The following is a 15936-nucleotide window of genomic DNA, read 5'->3' on the forward strand; positions in this document are numbered from 1 at the left end:
GGGACAGGAAGCAAACCCGGGGGCGGGGGGCAGTAGATGGCGCTCATGGTCGCACACCTGCAGCGCTGAGCATACACCCTGCCCCTCTCTCCCAAACTATCAGGAGCCTGTGGCACCCAGGTGGAGCCGGGGACTTACCCACGGGACAGCATCTCCCCAGAGGGACGGGGGGGTCACAGGCACAGGACCACAAGGAGTGCAGCTGTGCACAGCAGCCTGAACAGGTGAGGAGGAACGCTGGGAGCTCAGCGACTTCCTCCTTGGTGCAGCCCGCCAGGCCACTGGCACCACGGCAGCGAGGCCCTGGTCTAATGATCCCTGGAGAAGGGACAGGTGGGAGGGGCTGGCCTCAGGCTGCCATGGCCACCAGCCTCTCCCGCCAGCCCCACTGGGTAGTCCAGGGCCCGCCTGTCCTCGGCTCCTTCCCTTGGGAGGGGAGGAGCCACCTGGAGCTCCACCTGGAGCTGACAGAGCCGCTGGAGGGAGGGGGCGGGGTGGGGGCAAAGACCAGGAAGTAATCCTGGCCGAGGGAGCACCAGCCAATGGGGGACCTCCCAGCACACAGAAGCGAAGGGGCCTCTGAAAAAGCCCAGGAAGCCCCACTCCTCGGAGGAAGTGCCACCTGTGCAGGCCCGCCACCTCCTCTCCCCCCAGGGTATTGAGGGGCAAATCCATCCTACCACCCTGCCCCAGAGCAGGGTTGTAACCAGCAGGAACATAGGAAGGGTCTAGACGGCGAGCTGAAGTGGCCTGGAATGGCGGAGGGAATCTGGGGCCAGGAGGTGGGGGTTGTCAGGGTCACAAAAGACTGACGCTGAAGCTAAGACACAGGCACGTTTATTATCCTCCGGAACATTAAGGTCTTCTCTTCCTGGGCAGTGTCGCCCGGGAGGGCCGACCCTCAGGAGGCAGCCACACTGCCGCCAGAAGCAGGCCCGTGGGGAGGCAATGTCATGGGCGGCAGGAACAGCGCCTTCAGCTTCCCCGACAAGCTGGCAATCTCGGGATCCTGGGCTTCATAAGACTTGACCAAGCGGGCAAACTTCAGGACACCTGCAAGGGGAAGTGGAGCATCAAGCCACACCAGGGGACAGGTGTGCCCCAGACATCAGGAGGGGGCAGCTTGGGCATGAGTCACTGGCTGTTCCCCCTCTGGTCAGGTAGCTGCCTACAAAACAAGGCACAAGCAGGCCTCTGCCCTGTGTGGTTTGGATCAACCATTTCCTGGTCTATGCCAGGCACAACTTGGATGGGATGCAGTGAATGAAATATCCCAAAGCAGTGTGCTTCTCGTGATCAGGTGAACCATTTTGGCTATTTGCCATCATGGCAAAGTATGAACATACACAAGGTCCCAAGTCTATAACCAGAACACAGGAGAGCCATGGGCCAGCTGGGCTGATGGATTTGCACCCTTGGGGAACGCCATGATCTCATCAAGGAAACTGACCAGCCTGCCCTCCAACAGAGATTAGCTAAAACCCCCTGGAGGGGCGGCAGAAGCATACTGTCATGCAGACATCCCACTAGAAGCTATCAGAAGAGGGTTCGGTTCCAGCTCTGCTGTGACCTCAGGCACTCAGTTTACTGCTAAAGTCTGTTTCCTCATCTTAAAGTGGGGTAACAGTATAATTACTGGTAACTACAAAAAGCACTTAGGACTTCACCTGGCACAAGTTCAGAATAGACTCTTGGCTCTGACTGCCAATGCTGTTCGTCAGATTGTGGCTGCCTCCATGTGGCGAGACAAGGGAGGACGGCTTAGGGACCCAATGGATCCAGCGCCCTCTCCCGGACCCGCGCCACCCCCGACCCCCGACCCCCGACCGACCCACCTTCTCCGTCGCAGCTGAAGCCATAGGCCTTGATAACCTCCTGCTGAATCTGCGTGGCCACAGGCAGCACGAATTGCAGCATCTTGCCCATGTCGTTGCACGCGTTGTCCCGAGCCTCGTCCATGCGCACGGCGTTCTCCGGGGCCGAGAACGCCTGGATTACCTCGGCCAGGACCACTGTGCGGCACACGCATCCCCGGGTAGGCGTCGGAGTATGGCCGGCGGGCGCAGCCGAGAACGCAGGGAAGAGGGCAGGGAATTAGTGGACTGAAGCCATAGTAACCCGATAAACTCGACCCAGATTCCCTCGCTCTAGGGGGCAAGGACCCCTCCTGGAGGAAAGAGAAAGATGGCACCCTGTGCCCCCATTTCCCGGCGGCGCAACCACACCCCTCGCTCTGTACCCTCCGCCCGCACCCCTCCTGCAGCAGGAAGCCCACCCGGTGGCTAGAATGCTGCTCACCCTTGGCTTGCTCGGCGCTCAGGGCCACCGGTTGGGCCGAGGCGGACGCCATAGGGTAACAAAAGCTGCACTTACAGCGAAGCCCAAGAAATGCTCAGGAAAAACGAGCTGCCTAATCCTAGGGTGCTCTCAAAACTGACGGGGGTGGAAGGGAAGCAGCATCAGCCGCAGCCGGAAGCCGAGAAAACCTCTCAGCGTAGTGCAACGCAGCAGAGCTGCCGAAATATCTCAGGAGGGGGAAAGCCACTCAGACGGACCACCCAACGTTCGAAAAATACTAATACAAAGAGAAACCATCATCATGGCTGACACACCTCTATTGTTAAAAACGAACTGTGGAGGGGGGGGGTCTTCCGGTAAAAACCGGAAAACCTGCTAGACAAATTCTAAAAGAGCTGTAACACTACAGAAAGTTGCCTGGAGAGAACATGGGGTATCCATGAACGCCACTATTGGTGAGGGTGAGCTCAGACTGGCGTTTTCTAATTCCTATTGATGTATAACCAACGGGGGACACTATAACTTTCAGAAGGAAAAACAGGGGGAAAAGAAACTTATTTATAGCATCCATTTCTAGAGTTTGTGAACATTTGATTCCGAGCCTATGCAAATGACCTCGAGGCTGATTGGCTGAGACGGCCGGCCACGCCCCCTCCGGTTTTTGAGAACGAAGTGATTGGCGGCAATAAACGCCGAGAGCCAAGGCGGCTCTCGTGCTCTCCTAAAATGGCCTTGTGCCGGGTGTGCGCTCCAGCGTAACGCCCTCCAATTTCTCTTCTGTTCTAGATATTTGAAATGGTCGCCCACTCCCTCCTCAAACCATGGAGTACTTAGGACTCCTGAGTTCTAGTCGCTTTAACCCAATGAAACTATGCCCCTGCACCTCCGCTTCATAACCCTTTCTCAATCTATTCGACAGAAAGGATTCTGGACTCTGGGGGCTCCTAGCTGTGGGGCCAGTGGCAGAAAGGCCTCCAAAGCCTGGGTGGCTTCCTAGCCCTGACCCTGTCAGAGGCGTGCCCGTCCTCCCCCCACGCCGGCCTCCAGCGTCTGGACTTCCCCGCCTTGCGACGCAGGGAGGGACTAGCTCCGTAGTACCCCTCCAGCAGAGCCACGGCTCCAGGGCCCTGGGCCCTTCCGAGAGCTCCTCCGCAACTCTCCAGGTCCCTACACCCACTTGTGTCCGGTTCCACAGCTTTCTCTCCAGGCACCGCTGAGTAGTTCCCACCCCCCACCCCCAACTCCGCCCCCAGAGCCCGCAAAGAACCAGTCACAGCCATCTTCCTGGGGAGTCGTGAGGATGTTTTTGTTTGGTTTTGGTTGGGATGTTTTTTAAAGAGCGTCATATAGATATTTATATATATAAATTATTAATGTGGGGGAGGGGCAAGGGGCATACATCGCAGAAGGGGCGCGCGCACAGGGACTGGGGGTGGGGGCGGGGGCAGCACACGATGCTACGCAAAACAGCCACATCTAACAGATGAAATAATCACACCAACGGGGGTGGGGGAGGGGCGGTGGCCACCGGGGGTTGAGCATGGGGGAGGAAGAAAGCAGGGGGACAAGAAAAAGGGACCTGGTCCAAGATACTGTGCGCTTTCTGCCCCCACCCCACCCCACCCCCGCCACCTCCCCACCTCTGCATACCACAGGAGCCTTGGCCTTCCGTCTGTCCCTTCCTCCCTCCCTCTGCCCAGCTGCTGAAACCCTGCAAAGGAGCGGCACCCCTCCCTCCTCAGCTCTGGGTGGAGGGCTGGAAGGGAGGCCTCCGAGGTCCAGATGCGGGGGCCACGGTGCGCTCTTGATGGCAGGTTCTACAGCGGCTTGTCGCTTTCCTTCTTCAGGTGACTGGTGGAGAGGGGATGCAGAGCAGAGACATGAGACTGAGGTCAACCCTGACCTGGCCCCTGTCAGAGGGGGGGGGGGGATAGAGGAGAGGTCCCCCCCACACACACCAGGAGCCCAACGCCCAGCGGTCTCCTGCCCGCACCCCGCCCCCCCTGGCCTCGGGGGCCCTGTGCTACCTGTAGTAGTCCTCCTGGGCAGGCAGCGGCACACTGTGCAGGGGGTGATGCGCGTGCAGCCACTGTTGCTGTTCCAGGGCCAGGCGCTGCAGCTCGGCGGACTGTGCGTGCATGGCCTGCAGCTGGTGAGCTGCTGACATTGGGGCAGACAGGGAGGCTGGCAGGTCCCGGTAAGGAGCAGCTGTGGGCAGGAAGGGCAGGGGGCACATGACTGATGGGAGTGCTGAGTACTTACTCTGGGCCAGGGGACAGCCAGCCACCTCACATTTGGAGGAAACTAAGACTAAAACACTTCGGGAAAAGCCAGTCCTGCAAGTTGCCAGCAGTGGAGAGGATTCAAACCTCCGCCTGGCACTAAACCTGTGCCTCTCTTGTGCAGGGCCTCGGCCCTCCTTCTCCTATTCCCAGCTCCTCTGGGTACTCCTCATCCGCGCCCCCCAAGCCCAAATAGGTCAATCCCACCACCCAAACTCCTCTTTCCTGCCCTTCTCTCATGAGACCCTCCCCACCCCCACCTCTAGCCTTACCAAAGAGCTGGTGACGAAGAACTTCGTTCTCGTGCAGAGGGTGAGGAAGAAGGGGGTTGGGGAGGGTCCCAGCTGGGTAGGGGATCCGGGTAAGGTGAGACCCTGAGGCCAGGGGGTCAATGAGAGGGTGCACCGAGGCAGAGGCTAGAGGGTAGAGAAGAGGAAGGTGTCACCAAAAGGCACGTTTGGAGAAAAACATGCATTTGGGTGAAGGGATCCAAGCCTGGGAAGGGGTGGACAATCAATCTAATGCAGGGAGACCCAGTGAGGAACAAGGAGGCGCAAAGGAAGAACTAGGGGCCTGGTGGGTGGCCAGAACAACAAGACCTTACTGGAGTAGGGACAAATGGATGACAGAGAACAGGAGATTACAGTTTGTCAAAGGGGTCTGAGGGAAAGGAAAGAGAGACATGGGCTGCTTAGAGGAGAAAGAGCAGGCTAGAAAGTTTAGGAAGTAAGCCAGGAAGAGGGAGAGGAGGTTAAGAAAGGGAAAGCACAAGGAAGCCTGGAATGACCATGACTGTTAAGGCTAGATCAGGCAGTGTTCTAGACAATAATATGGCAAAAGGATAGTAAATAAAGCTCATTTGCACCTAAGATACCCCCAGCCAAAGCTATAGGGCTCTTTCTGGAAGGCCACAGATCTAGAGATGGGGAAGAACACGAAACACCTCCAACTGGGAGGAGAGAAGATGGCAAGAAACTGTAACAGAGTTGAATCCAAAGGAGCAAGGAAACAGGTAAGTGAAGGGGGGTGGGGGGCACAGTCTGAGGGCAGAAAGGTAGCGTTCCCTCAAAGGTTTCCTCTAACACGAGTGGACTGCTAGACTCTGAAGAGGGGTGGGGGGTGGGTTATTACAGTCCCTGTGGCAAGGCTGGGGCATGAGGAGATGGGGATGACAGGGAGGCAAAGATCAGGGGAGCAATCCCCAGAGACAGGCTCATGCCAGACTAGAGGAGGAAGTCTTGGCCTGAGGAACAAAAGAGCCCAATCACTTGCCAGGGGTCAAGGTGGCCCCCAGGGACCAAAACAAAGAAGTAGGAGTCTCACCTGCATGGATGGCATCCTGCTGGTGGAGATGCAGGTGGGAGTGGATGTGGGAGTGCTGGTGGTGATGGGGGGTCACATTGAGCATCTGCAGCCGGGCCAGCGGGTCATTGCCCAGGGCTGCCACCCTTTCTGCATGCTGCCTCTCAGCTGCCAGTCGCTCCGCGTAGGACATATCAGGCCGCAGGGCTGGCCCAGCTGCCAGCGCTAGACGTTCTCTCTCCAGGGGCCCCAGACTCGGATGAAAGGGAAAAGGGTGCAGGCCAGGTGGGCCAGGCTGCAGAGCCAGGCCCCCATGTCGCGGGAAGGGATCCAGGCCCGGCCCAGGGACCCCGTGTAGGGGTTCCAGCTCACTGGGCTTCACCTCAAAGCCAGGCTTGAGGCGGTCACGGAGGTCTCGTTCACGGGCTTCCCGCTCCCTCTCCCGGGCTGCTGGGTCACTGCTGTACAAGGCCGGGACATTGTAACCCAGGAGCCCCGGGTCCACTGCCCCTAGGGGCACGTAGAACGGGTGGTTGCGATTGCCAGGAGACATGACGTGGGGCCGGGCATATTCACTGAGCGTGCGCAGGGCCGGAGTGTCAGGACCCAGGTAGGGGGGCACTGTAGCCACAGCGCTGCCCGGCTCAAATGGAGGGCGATGGGGCACCGGGCCAAGAGATGGGCACTCCACCGGCGCCCGGCCCTCCTGAGCCAACTTCTGTGGGATACAGGGAGAAACAGAGTCAAAAGGGCAGGTCTGGAAAAAGACGGCTGGTCCAGAGCTGCTCATTTGTCTCACCAGCTGAAGGCCAAAATGCCTCATCTTACTTGAATTTCCCTAACCCTTTCTCCTGGATGTTGGCTCTCCCTACCATCCATAGGCACTCGGATCTGAATTTGCCTTCCCCCAACCCAAGAATGCAAGGATTTCTCCCGCTGGAATCCTTCCGTCTCGATTTCCCGGGCTGCCGTGCTTCCTCCTCTCCGATAGGGGGCGCAATGACACCCACCCCACCAACCCCCACCCCCACCCCCCCGCCGCCCCGGCCCTCCCTGCGCGGCGCAGAGGGCCAGACAGGCGGGTGGGTGGCGCATGTGGTGACGCACTCACCACGCTGCGTTCCAGCTCGCGCTCCTTCTCGCGTTCCCGCTCCTTCTCGCGTTCCCGCTCGCGCTCGCGCTCCTTCTCTTCGCGCGCGCGCTGCTCGGCCTCGCGCCGCACCTTCTCCACCAGGTCGGCCCGCTTCTTGGCCAACTTGGAGCCCTCCAGCGGCACGAAGTACAGGTCGCTGCGCGCGCACGAGTTAAAGCCGCGGTCCAGGTGTTTGTTGAACCTGCCGGGCGCGAGGGCGGCGCGCGCTTAGCCCCTGCGAGCTGCCGGAGCGCCCCGCGGTGACCCTGCCCCCAGACCCGCCTGCGCAGACTGTGAGGGCGAGGCGAGGTTCTGGAGTACTTCAAAAAGCACCACGAGAACGCAAGGTTCCCTCTTGCGCCTGCACCGGTCTCTCCGTTACCCCCTCCGTCGTTCCCCATTCCAGGCCCAACCGCACCCCGCCCAGGGCGGCTCACCTGGCTGACTGGCTGGCATGGCTGGGCACGTCTACCACCTTGGGAGGGGGCGAGGGGCTACGGGCCGGGGGCACTGGGCTCTCGGGGGTCTCATACTCTTCAGCTGGCTCTTGCTTGATCTGCGTGGCGTTCAGGGGCGGCCCTGAGGCGGGGGCTGCAGGCGGTGGTGGCAGGGATGACAGGCCTGAGGGCCCGGCAGGTGGCAGGGGCCCTGGCCCCACAGTGGGCGAGCCCGGCTTGAAGGTCCCTGGGCCCGCGGGCGGCGAGGCGCCTCGGTAGCCGGGTGGGGTCCCTGTTCGGAAGGAGGGAGGCGACCCCGGCTTGTATCCCGGCGGGGTGGCTGTCTTGTAGGCCCCTGGGGACGGGGCTCTCTTTCCATACGGCGGGGGCCCAGGTGGGGAAGCTGTTTTGTAGCCTGCTGGCGAGGAAGCCACTGTGGCAATGACCGTGGAAAGCGTAGCCGAGGAAGTGGTGACCGGAGGCACCGGTGGGAACGGGTAGGGCGCTCCTTGGGGGCCCTGGGAAGGGGAGGGGTGTGAACATGGGTAGGATCCTTGAGAGGAAGAAGAGGAAGAGGAGTTGGAAGAGGAGGAAGAGGCAGGAGGGCCGCTGGAGCCTGCTTGGCTGTAGGACACCTGGCTGTGAGGTGGGGGCAGGTGTGCTGGCCCTGGCGGGTAGGGCCTCAGAGACCCCAGAGAGGGAGACATGGCGTAAGGATGGGCATGGTGGGAGCTACTGCTCTCCAGGGGGTGGGGATATGCTCCAGGTGGAGGGGGCCCAGAGCTCCCATGATGCTGCTGCTGCTGGTGGTGATGGTGATGTGTCGGCGCTGGTGGGTGGCCTGTGGACTGGCCTCCAGTAGGAGGGAAGGGGCCTGGGTGGGCATTGCTGTTGGCTAAGAGACGGCCATAGGGCGGAGGTGGTGGGGGTCCCTGGCTCCACACAGCCTGGGATGGAAGGGAAGGCTGAGTATACTTGGGCGGTTGATTGGAGACAGACAGGCTTGTCGGGGGAGGGAAGGAGTGGGGATAACTAGGCAGTGCCTGGGAAGCTGGGTACTGGGAGGCAGAGGCAGAGGCAGAAGAACTGGAAGAGGAGGCTGCTGCAGAGCTACCAGCAGAGGACGAATACGGATACCTCATTGGAGGGGCTGGGGCAGAAGAGGAGGAAGCTGGTGGCAGAGGATGGGGTGAGGGAGCAAGAGTGGGGCCCTTCTCTGGGCCAGGAGGAAGTCCACCCATACCCTGCCCCATGGCATGGGGAGACGGCAGATGCCCAGGTAGTGGCTGGGCCCCCAGGCCAGGAGGAGAGGCTGAGGCATTGTTAAGGGGTCTCAGAGCAGGTGGGGGAGGCAGGTTTGGTGTCACATGGGGGAAGGTGGCTGGTGGTGGAGCAGAGGGTAGGTTTCCACCACCCACTGGAGTGTTAGGTGGCTTTGTTGGGGGAGCACCACCAGCCCCAGAGCTTGATATTGAAATGGGGGTGGTGGGTGGGGGATGCTGTTTACCCCCAGTAGGGGCCCCTACTGAAGAGGCAGCCCCTCCCCCCTTGGGACCCATTGGGGGTCCAGACAAAACTCCTCCACCAGTGCCCCCAGGGTAGAGCTGTGGATGAGCGGGAGGGGCCCCAGGAGGAGCCTGGAACATTCGAGATGGGGGGGGCTCCATGGGAGCATGATATCCAGTGGGTGTCACAGAAGGGTGGGGTTCAAAGCCAGGCTCTGGCTGTCGGGGGGTGCTGTCTGGCGGTGGAGGGGAGGGAGGAAAGAGTGGAGGTGGGTGGTAGGGGCGGGCTGGGCCCTGGGACAGGCCGGAAGATGAGTCGGAGTCATTCTCCACGCTTCCAGGGCTGTAGATGCTGGGAGACGTGCTTCGGTTATCCTGGTCAATATCCCTAGGGTCACTGCTGCCATCATCATTGAGGCTCCGCCCATCTAAACTATCCAGATCGGAGGGAGACTGTGGCCGAGGGAGCTCCTGCTGCAGAAAAAGGAGGACCATTTTTTTCTCTTTTCTTTTTCCTTGCTTCCCCTACATTTGGGGCCTCCCTTGCACAAAATCCTTTTCCCCTCCCGCACACCACTGTACCATGTGATGAATACTCTTGCTCAAGCCCACCTCCCTGCCATGTCGGGGTTCCCCCTCTCTCCCCACATTCTCAGCGGCTCCCTAGCAGCCAGTCTTGTTTCCCTCCCTGGAAAACTCCATTCCTTCCTCAAGTGTTCATCTCAAGCACCTTCTCCCCATCCACAGCTAAACCCAAATCCCTGTCTTCCACCAGCTCACATCCACGCCTCCCATCTCCTTTTACCCCATTAACTACATGTGCCAGAAACCCTTGGTTCTTAAAAAGACCACTCCTGCATTCTCCTTATGATTTATTTGTTCCTTCCACTAAGACCTCTCACCTTTAACCTCCTCCCCAGCCCCTTCATGAAAACCAGGATGTGGAAAAGGAGAGGCTTAGAATCCCCCACATTCCCAGTCCCCTCTGGCCCTGTGTGGTCATCTAGTGGTCTGGCTACAGCCCTAAAGATCTGACATATTATAGACAGGACTCCTTTAATAAGCACCAGGATATGACTTTTCACTCATATCCCAGGCGAGATTAAAGTAGGAATTGTGAATGAAAGGAAGTTTTTGGGTAAGAGTGGTCAGAAAATGGGTCAGGACAGCTGCTAGGGTCTCCCACCTCAGTTTTGGTCTTTTTTGGTGCATTGGCCTCCTCACTTTCACTCTCTGAGATCTCCTCACTCCGGCCCTGCTTGCTGACCTTTGGGGTGGAGGCTTCCTCTACGCGGGCCTTCTGTTAGAGAGAAAAGAGAAAATTCCTGTCTTCTACTTCCCAAGCCTCCACTGTTACCCTCCGCCAGACAGGAAGTTCCCCCACAACACACAGACATACACCCTCAGCCCCAGTGCCTGGGCATCCTGTGGGAGGACTTGAGGACAGAATACCTTGGCCGTCTGCCTAGACTTCTCGGCTTTGCCATCACTGCTGGATGTGCTGACCCCTCCAGGGGAGGCCCGGCCCCTCGATCTCAGTTCTTCCCGGGGCCCAGGGGCCTCTTTCTTCCGTCCACTCCTCATTGACATCTGAGGGAGAAGGAAGGAAGCAGGTAGTATAAGGGGTTTTTTTTTCACACAGCACCTAACCTTATGGTGTGCCTTATTTCTGTTCTTCCTCTCCAGGCCCTCACCCCTAGTTTCTCTGCCCCTCATCTTTCATGTTTCTCATCTCAGCTATTACTCACTGAGTCTTTATTCTGTCGTGTCTTCATTCTTCAGGCTGTGGAGACCCCATTCTCCTCTGCCTGGGCAGCTGAATACAGAAACTTCTCTGCTTCACCCCAAGTTCCCCACAGCTGTGGTCTGGGAAGCAGGAAGCAGGATCTCCAAGTTTCCAGTGCAGGCACCTGGAACTTGCAGAATCTGTTTTCAGTGAAGCCTGTTAGGAAAGACCATCAGAGTCTCCAAATGGGGGAATAGCGTCTGAAGGGGATACCACTGTGCTTATCCAGGGGTTAAGTAAGCGGTCCAGCCCTAGGCCTTTGGGCCAAGAAGCACGAGCTGCATAAGACATTGCTGGCTGGCCCCACGGGCTGCCCCCGCTATCTATAGGTGAAGGAGCCTCTGCTTGCAACATCATCTCTTTCATCTCTGGAGAAGGCAGAAAATTCAGATGTACCTATGAGCTCACATTATTTACCCTTCACAATACCTAGGAAATACCTGTGTGTCCACGAGTTCCACCAGAGCCTTACCAGGGAGCATAAAGAAATGTAGCTGAGGTATTAAGTAATTTATTGAGTGTGGTCTTAGGTCAAGCCCTTACATCCAATTTCATTGAATACTTACAACCAACCCTGCAGAGTAGGTATGTATTCTTATTTCCATTATATAGGTGGGGAAACTGAGGCTCAAAGATTGAGATTGTGACTTGCCCAACTTCGTGTGATGAATACACAGTGACCACACCAGAATCAAACCCACGTCTCCCTGACTTCAAAGCCCATGCTATTTCTTCTAGACTTTGCTACAGTCTCATCAGAAGCTGGTGGGGAGAATTCTCAGAAGGCCTAGATCAGTCCGAGATAGGAAAAGAATCTTTTCACATCAGAGTAGGTGGGAGAAGAACGTCCCATGCTGTAACACAAATGCACACAATCCTACCAATCCCAAGCCCAAACCTGGGTAGCCCCCAAGTGCAGAACTTCATTTTTGAGAGCCCCATAGAGGCCCCCTCTCCAGTGCCTGGGTTCCCTAAGGCTAGAAAGTCAGGACTTTCACTTTGAAAGTCAGGACTTTCACTTTACCAACCAAATCAGTGAGTATCAGTGAGCACATAACACAAAGTTACACATTTCTGAGCCCTCACTTGGCTTAGACAGAGACACGCACCTCAGGGCCTGTCTATATCTGTATCTATATCCATAGTCAGCTATTTTCATTTGCACTGGTTTGTATTTCTTGCTAAGTGTCACGTCTCTCCAGATTACTGACCATGAGATCTTCTGCAAGCAAAAACGGTATCTTCCCACTGTTTTCTTCCTTTCTGTATCTCCCACTGATGTCACGTATATATGCGTGCTCTGTTCTGTCCTTGTCATTGACCTGTAAGCCCACTCACTTCAGTAGGTCTTTTTGAATAAAATGCTGCTGGCTTTGGTGGGAACAGGGTAAACTTAGCCACCTATTCTGAGGTAGGAGGCCTGGCTACGTAAATGGCATTTCCACAGTCGACAGCATGTTTTTCCCAAAGAATACAGAGTAATTATTTCTCACTCATCTCCACTGAACCCTACTGAGACAGGTGGTGAAGAGTGAACCTGACCTTTCCAGGAAACTTAAATAATAATTTACTTAGAGTCACAAAGAGCTGAGACACAGCTCCAGGTCTTCTGAACTTAGAACCAATGCTCTGTGCAGCAAATCAGCCATTTTTCTTCAACCTCAACTATTACCACATTTTGGAATTGTTGTGTAGATGGGTTTTAAAACATTGTCAACCCTCCCCAACTCCAAAGAACAAAATCCAATATAACAGAAGGGGAAAACAATCTCAACGAAAGCACAGCAAAGATGACTATTTGTGACTGGCGTGTCTTTGCCAGCCCCTGTAGAGAAGAGTGCCCATGTCTCATCCCAATCTCAGAATCCGTCCACCAAGTCAGTTAGAGTGAGGAGATCCAAAAGGTCAGAGAAATGCATGAATGGAACTGAAAAACACAGCAATCAGTATGCCCCTCTCCCTCCCCCTCCCGCAACTGTTTTAAACAGCTGAAATCTGATAAAATTATCAGTGAGTAGCTTTGAAGGAGAAAAGCAGTCATAAAAGCATAGGTAATCCTGGGAGAAAGGAGTGGCAAGGGGGAGAGGAGTTAGGGTTGGGCTGTACATACGTTTCTGAACTCGGAGCATGTTTTAGCATCAACAAGGTGAGCTATGCTCCATCTTGCCCTAATAGCCAGTCACTGCAACTAATACTGCTAGAGCACCTACTGTGTATCTGGCAACACACTAAGCACATACCCCTTCACAGCCTTACTGCAAAAGAAAAAGGACAAAAGACCAGAATGGGGCGATGCAAAAGTGAAAAACAGGGAAAGAGTCTCTAAGAACAGGAAAAGAAGGGAGAAATATGAGAAGGACGTCAGAGGGAATACACAATCGAGGCACAAGGCTTTCTGGGAAAGGCTTGCAGGGTGAATTTCAGGATCGCGGCCCAGCCCCCATCGTCATTCCAGACCTGCCAGACTAACCAACCAGTCCAAAGTGACTCCTAGATAACAATGCAGCCCAGACCAGCAGATAACAATGCACCAGTCTAAGCCTTCTGAGAATCGCGGGTTGTCAGAGGAGCCTCAGAAATCATCTTATCTATAACCCCTTCATCTTACAATGAAGCCGAGACTCAAAGAGAAGTGACTGGCCCAAGGCCACAATTAGAGGTACAGCCAGGACTAGACCCAGGTATCCTGGCTTCTGTTCCAGAGTATTTCCACAGCCTTCTCCCCTGGGCCGCCCTCACGAGGAATGGGCTTGCTGGAGAGCCCAGCTACTCCCACAAGGTCAGGGAAATAGAAGGTCGAAGGTTAGCTGAGGGAAGGGGTCACTGTCGCTATAGTCTGGGAAAGAGGGAAAGGGAGACTCAGGAAGGGAGACTCAAGCTTAAGAAAATGGAAGAATATCAGTGCAAAGAAGCAAAAGGACTACCATATACAAAAAGTTCCTAATAATAAGGGAGGTAGAGGCCAGAAAGAACTGCCAAAAGATGGTGTGACCTGAACAGGAACATTTCCATGCTCTCTCAGGCCTAGGGGGAGAAACTTGGAGCAACATCTATGACCTGCAAATAACATGTCTACCTGTTCCAACAGACTGCTGGATGGAAGGCGGGTGGAACCCCTGGGGAACCTCCTATCCGCCAGCAGCACCAGAAACACCTTTCAGAACCCAGCCAAGAGTCCCAAGGACATAGCCAAAGGCTGAGGTCCAATCAAGATTCTGAACCCCCACCTATAGGACATCCCACTGGATCATTGCTATGGCAACAAAATGGTAGAACCTGCCCCTCAAGAGTCTATCCCAGGAGTCCATCTGCCAGCCACTCCCCCTCCAGTTGCCAAAGCAACTCCTACCCTCCTCCAGCACTCTCAGGGAAGGGAGCTTGAGAGTACCTACCCCCGTGGAAATAAGCCCATGCACAAAGGGAAATCTTTGAGCCCAAAACAGAAATGAAGATATAACACCCCCTCCACAGAAACCGCAGCTAGAGGGGCAGCAGGGTGCTCTAGGGATTTGAGGGAGGAGGTCACAACTTGCCTGGAGTGCCTATACGATCTTCCAATTCTCTCCTCCTCTTCCACCCTCCCAGAAGCCCTTTCTCCCTAACTCTCCCTTCAATGTTCCCATCTTCCTCCTCAGTAGTTTTAGGGAGACCACACTCTTCGGCCCCAGTGTGCCCCTCTCCAAGAAGTAACTATGGCTGGGATTGAAAAAACAAGGTCAGAGGTGGCCTGAAGTAGGCGAAAGACAATCCAGTCACAAAGGCAGCCACTTCCCACTTCCACCCTGTAACACCTCTGGTTCTTCTTCTCAAAGGTGGATCTCTCCTTGGCCTTTTAGAGCCTCCCTTTCCCCAGGTTCCATTCTCACTCATCAGCCTACAATCCCTCTCCTTCCACCTACCACACCCCTTCCCCATTTCCCACTTCCCTTCGAAACCTCGCACCCCCGACCCCGAGTTCTGAAACCCGGGCTCTGGGCCTTTTCCTGGAGCCCTAATGCCCCACCTCGCTGCCATATCTCCATTCCTTTTTTGCCTTCGCCCGAAGCCCCCTCGCGAGCAGCCCCCCTTTTCTTCTGCCAGCCCTCCACCTCGGGGCTCCGCTTTTGGTCCCGGGGTCCTGGCTACCCTCTTGCCCCATCAGCCCTCCTTCTGAGACCCTCCCACCTCCCTCCACCTTCCCGATCCTCCGGGTGCCCTGGCCCCCATCCCTCCTCCGGGGCCGGCCCCACCCCCGGAACCCCCCACCCCCAGCCTCAGGCCGGGGCAGAGCCCGCAGTGGGGGTACCGGATCGGGAAAATAACAAATGGAGGCGGCGGCGGCGGGAGGGGGAACTGGGAGGGGTGGGGGTGGGGAGCCGCGGGGCCAGAACCCGGGCGGGCCCGAGGCCCCGGGCGGCAGCAGATCTTACCTGGTCCTAGCTCGGGACGGCTGGCTGGCTCCGAGCGGGATTCGGGGCTCCGGAGCCTCCGGGGGGCGGCGGCGGCCGCTCCCCCGCCCCCCTCTCCTCTTCCCGGCTTCAGTCGCCGCCGCGACGGCGGCGGCGGCGGCCCCGACCCCCCCGGAGGGCGGCCCCCATCCCCCCTCTTTTCCCCCCAACCTGGCCCCGATCGCCCGCCTGCCCCCGGAGCAGATCCCGATCCCCGCTCGCGTTCAGCCCCTCCCCAGGCCCGCCACCTCCCCCCGGCCGCCGGGAATGCCCGGGCCGCGCCGCCCGCCCCCGCCGCGCCGCTCGCCCCCGCGGCCCGGCCGGCCCTCCGCGCGGCTCTGACCCGCCGGCTCCCGCCCGCCGCCCGCGCCCGCCCCGCGCAGCCCGCACTCGCGCGATCCCCGGCCCCCTAGGCGGCCTCCGCCCGCGGCCCCCGCCCCTTCCCGGGCGGTCGTCCCCCCTCGCCCCCTCCTAGCCCTCTTGGAGGCCAGCGGTTCCCCCCTAAATGGGTCCCGGCCCGAGGCCCCGGCCCGACGCCGGGCTGCGGGCGGGCTGGGCGGCGCGTCCGGCGACTCGCACAGGAAAGCGGACGGCGAAGGGAGGGAGCTTGGGAGAGGGGGATGGGAGAAGGGAGGAAGAGGGAGAAGGAGGGAGCGCGGAGGAACGGAGGAGAGAGGGGCCAGGAGGGAGACGCGAGGGAGGGAGCGCGAGGCAAGCTGCGAGGGGGGAGAGAGGGGGATCCGGAGAGGGGGAGGCGCTGTGCGAGT

The 15936-nt window shown here is 57.8% G+C and overlaps 2 protein-coding genes and 1 non-coding gene across 6 annotated transcripts; all 3 read right to left on the minus strand.

The window, feature by feature from the left end:
- Positions 1 to 821: 821 nt before the first annotated feature.
- CUNH12orf57 (chromosome unknown C12orf57 homolog) lies at positions 822 to 2730 on the minus strand. 3 transcript variants are annotated; one of them, XM_035028327.1, is made up of 3 exons: positions 2299 to 2730; positions 1836 to 2012; positions 822 to 1053 (listed from the first exon to the last, which is right to left on the minus strand). In XM_035028327.1, exons 1-3 carry the CDS (start codon positions 2348 to 2350, stop codon positions 902 to 904), a joined length of 381 nt encoding a protein of 126 aa, XP_034884218.1. In that variant the 5' UTR covers positions 2351 to 2730; the 3' UTR covers positions 822 to 901. The 3 variants fall into 3 exon arrangements, with proteins under 3 accessions (XP_034884218.1, XP_034884219.1, XP_034884220.1); XM_035028328.1 differs by having other exon boundaries at positions 2613 to 2712; XM_035028329.1 differs by having other exon boundaries at positions 2374 to 2595.
- LOC118025857 lies at positions 2643 to 2704 on the minus strand. The gene has a single exon (XR_004683417.1). It is a non-coding gene; the product is annotated as a U7 small nuclear RNA (small nuclear RNA).
- An 857-nt stretch (positions 2731 to 3587) lies between the features above and the next one.
- ATN1 (atrophin 1) lies at positions 3588 to 15282 on the minus strand. 2 transcript variants are annotated; one of them, XM_035028331.1, is made up of 10 exons: positions 15152 to 15282; positions 10705 to 10898; positions 10409 to 10546; positions 10143 to 10256; positions 7452 to 9427; positions 6994 to 7216; positions 5904 to 6600; positions 4853 to 4996; positions 4326 to 4506; positions 3588 to 4149 (listed from the first exon to the last, which is right to left on the minus strand). In XM_035028331.1, exons 2-10 carry the CDS (start codon positions 10729 to 10731, stop codon positions 4116 to 4118), a joined length of 3534 nt encoding a protein of 1177 aa, XP_034884222.1. In that variant the 5' UTR covers positions 10732 to 10898; positions 15152 to 15282; the 3' UTR covers positions 3588 to 4115. The 2 variants fall into 2 exon arrangements, with proteins under 2 accessions (XP_034884222.1, XP_034884221.1); XM_035028330.1 differs by having other exon boundaries at positions 7452 to 9430.
- Positions 15283 to 15936: the final 654 nt, after the last annotated feature.

This window comes from Mirounga leonina, unplaced genomic scaffold, assembly GCF_011800145.1.
Source record: "Mirounga leonina isolate KUSES-001 unplaced genomic scaffold, KU_Mleo_1.0 Mir_201, whole genome shotgun sequence".
NCBI lineage: Eukaryota > Metazoa > Chordata > Mammalia > Carnivora > Phocidae > Mirounga > Mirounga leonina.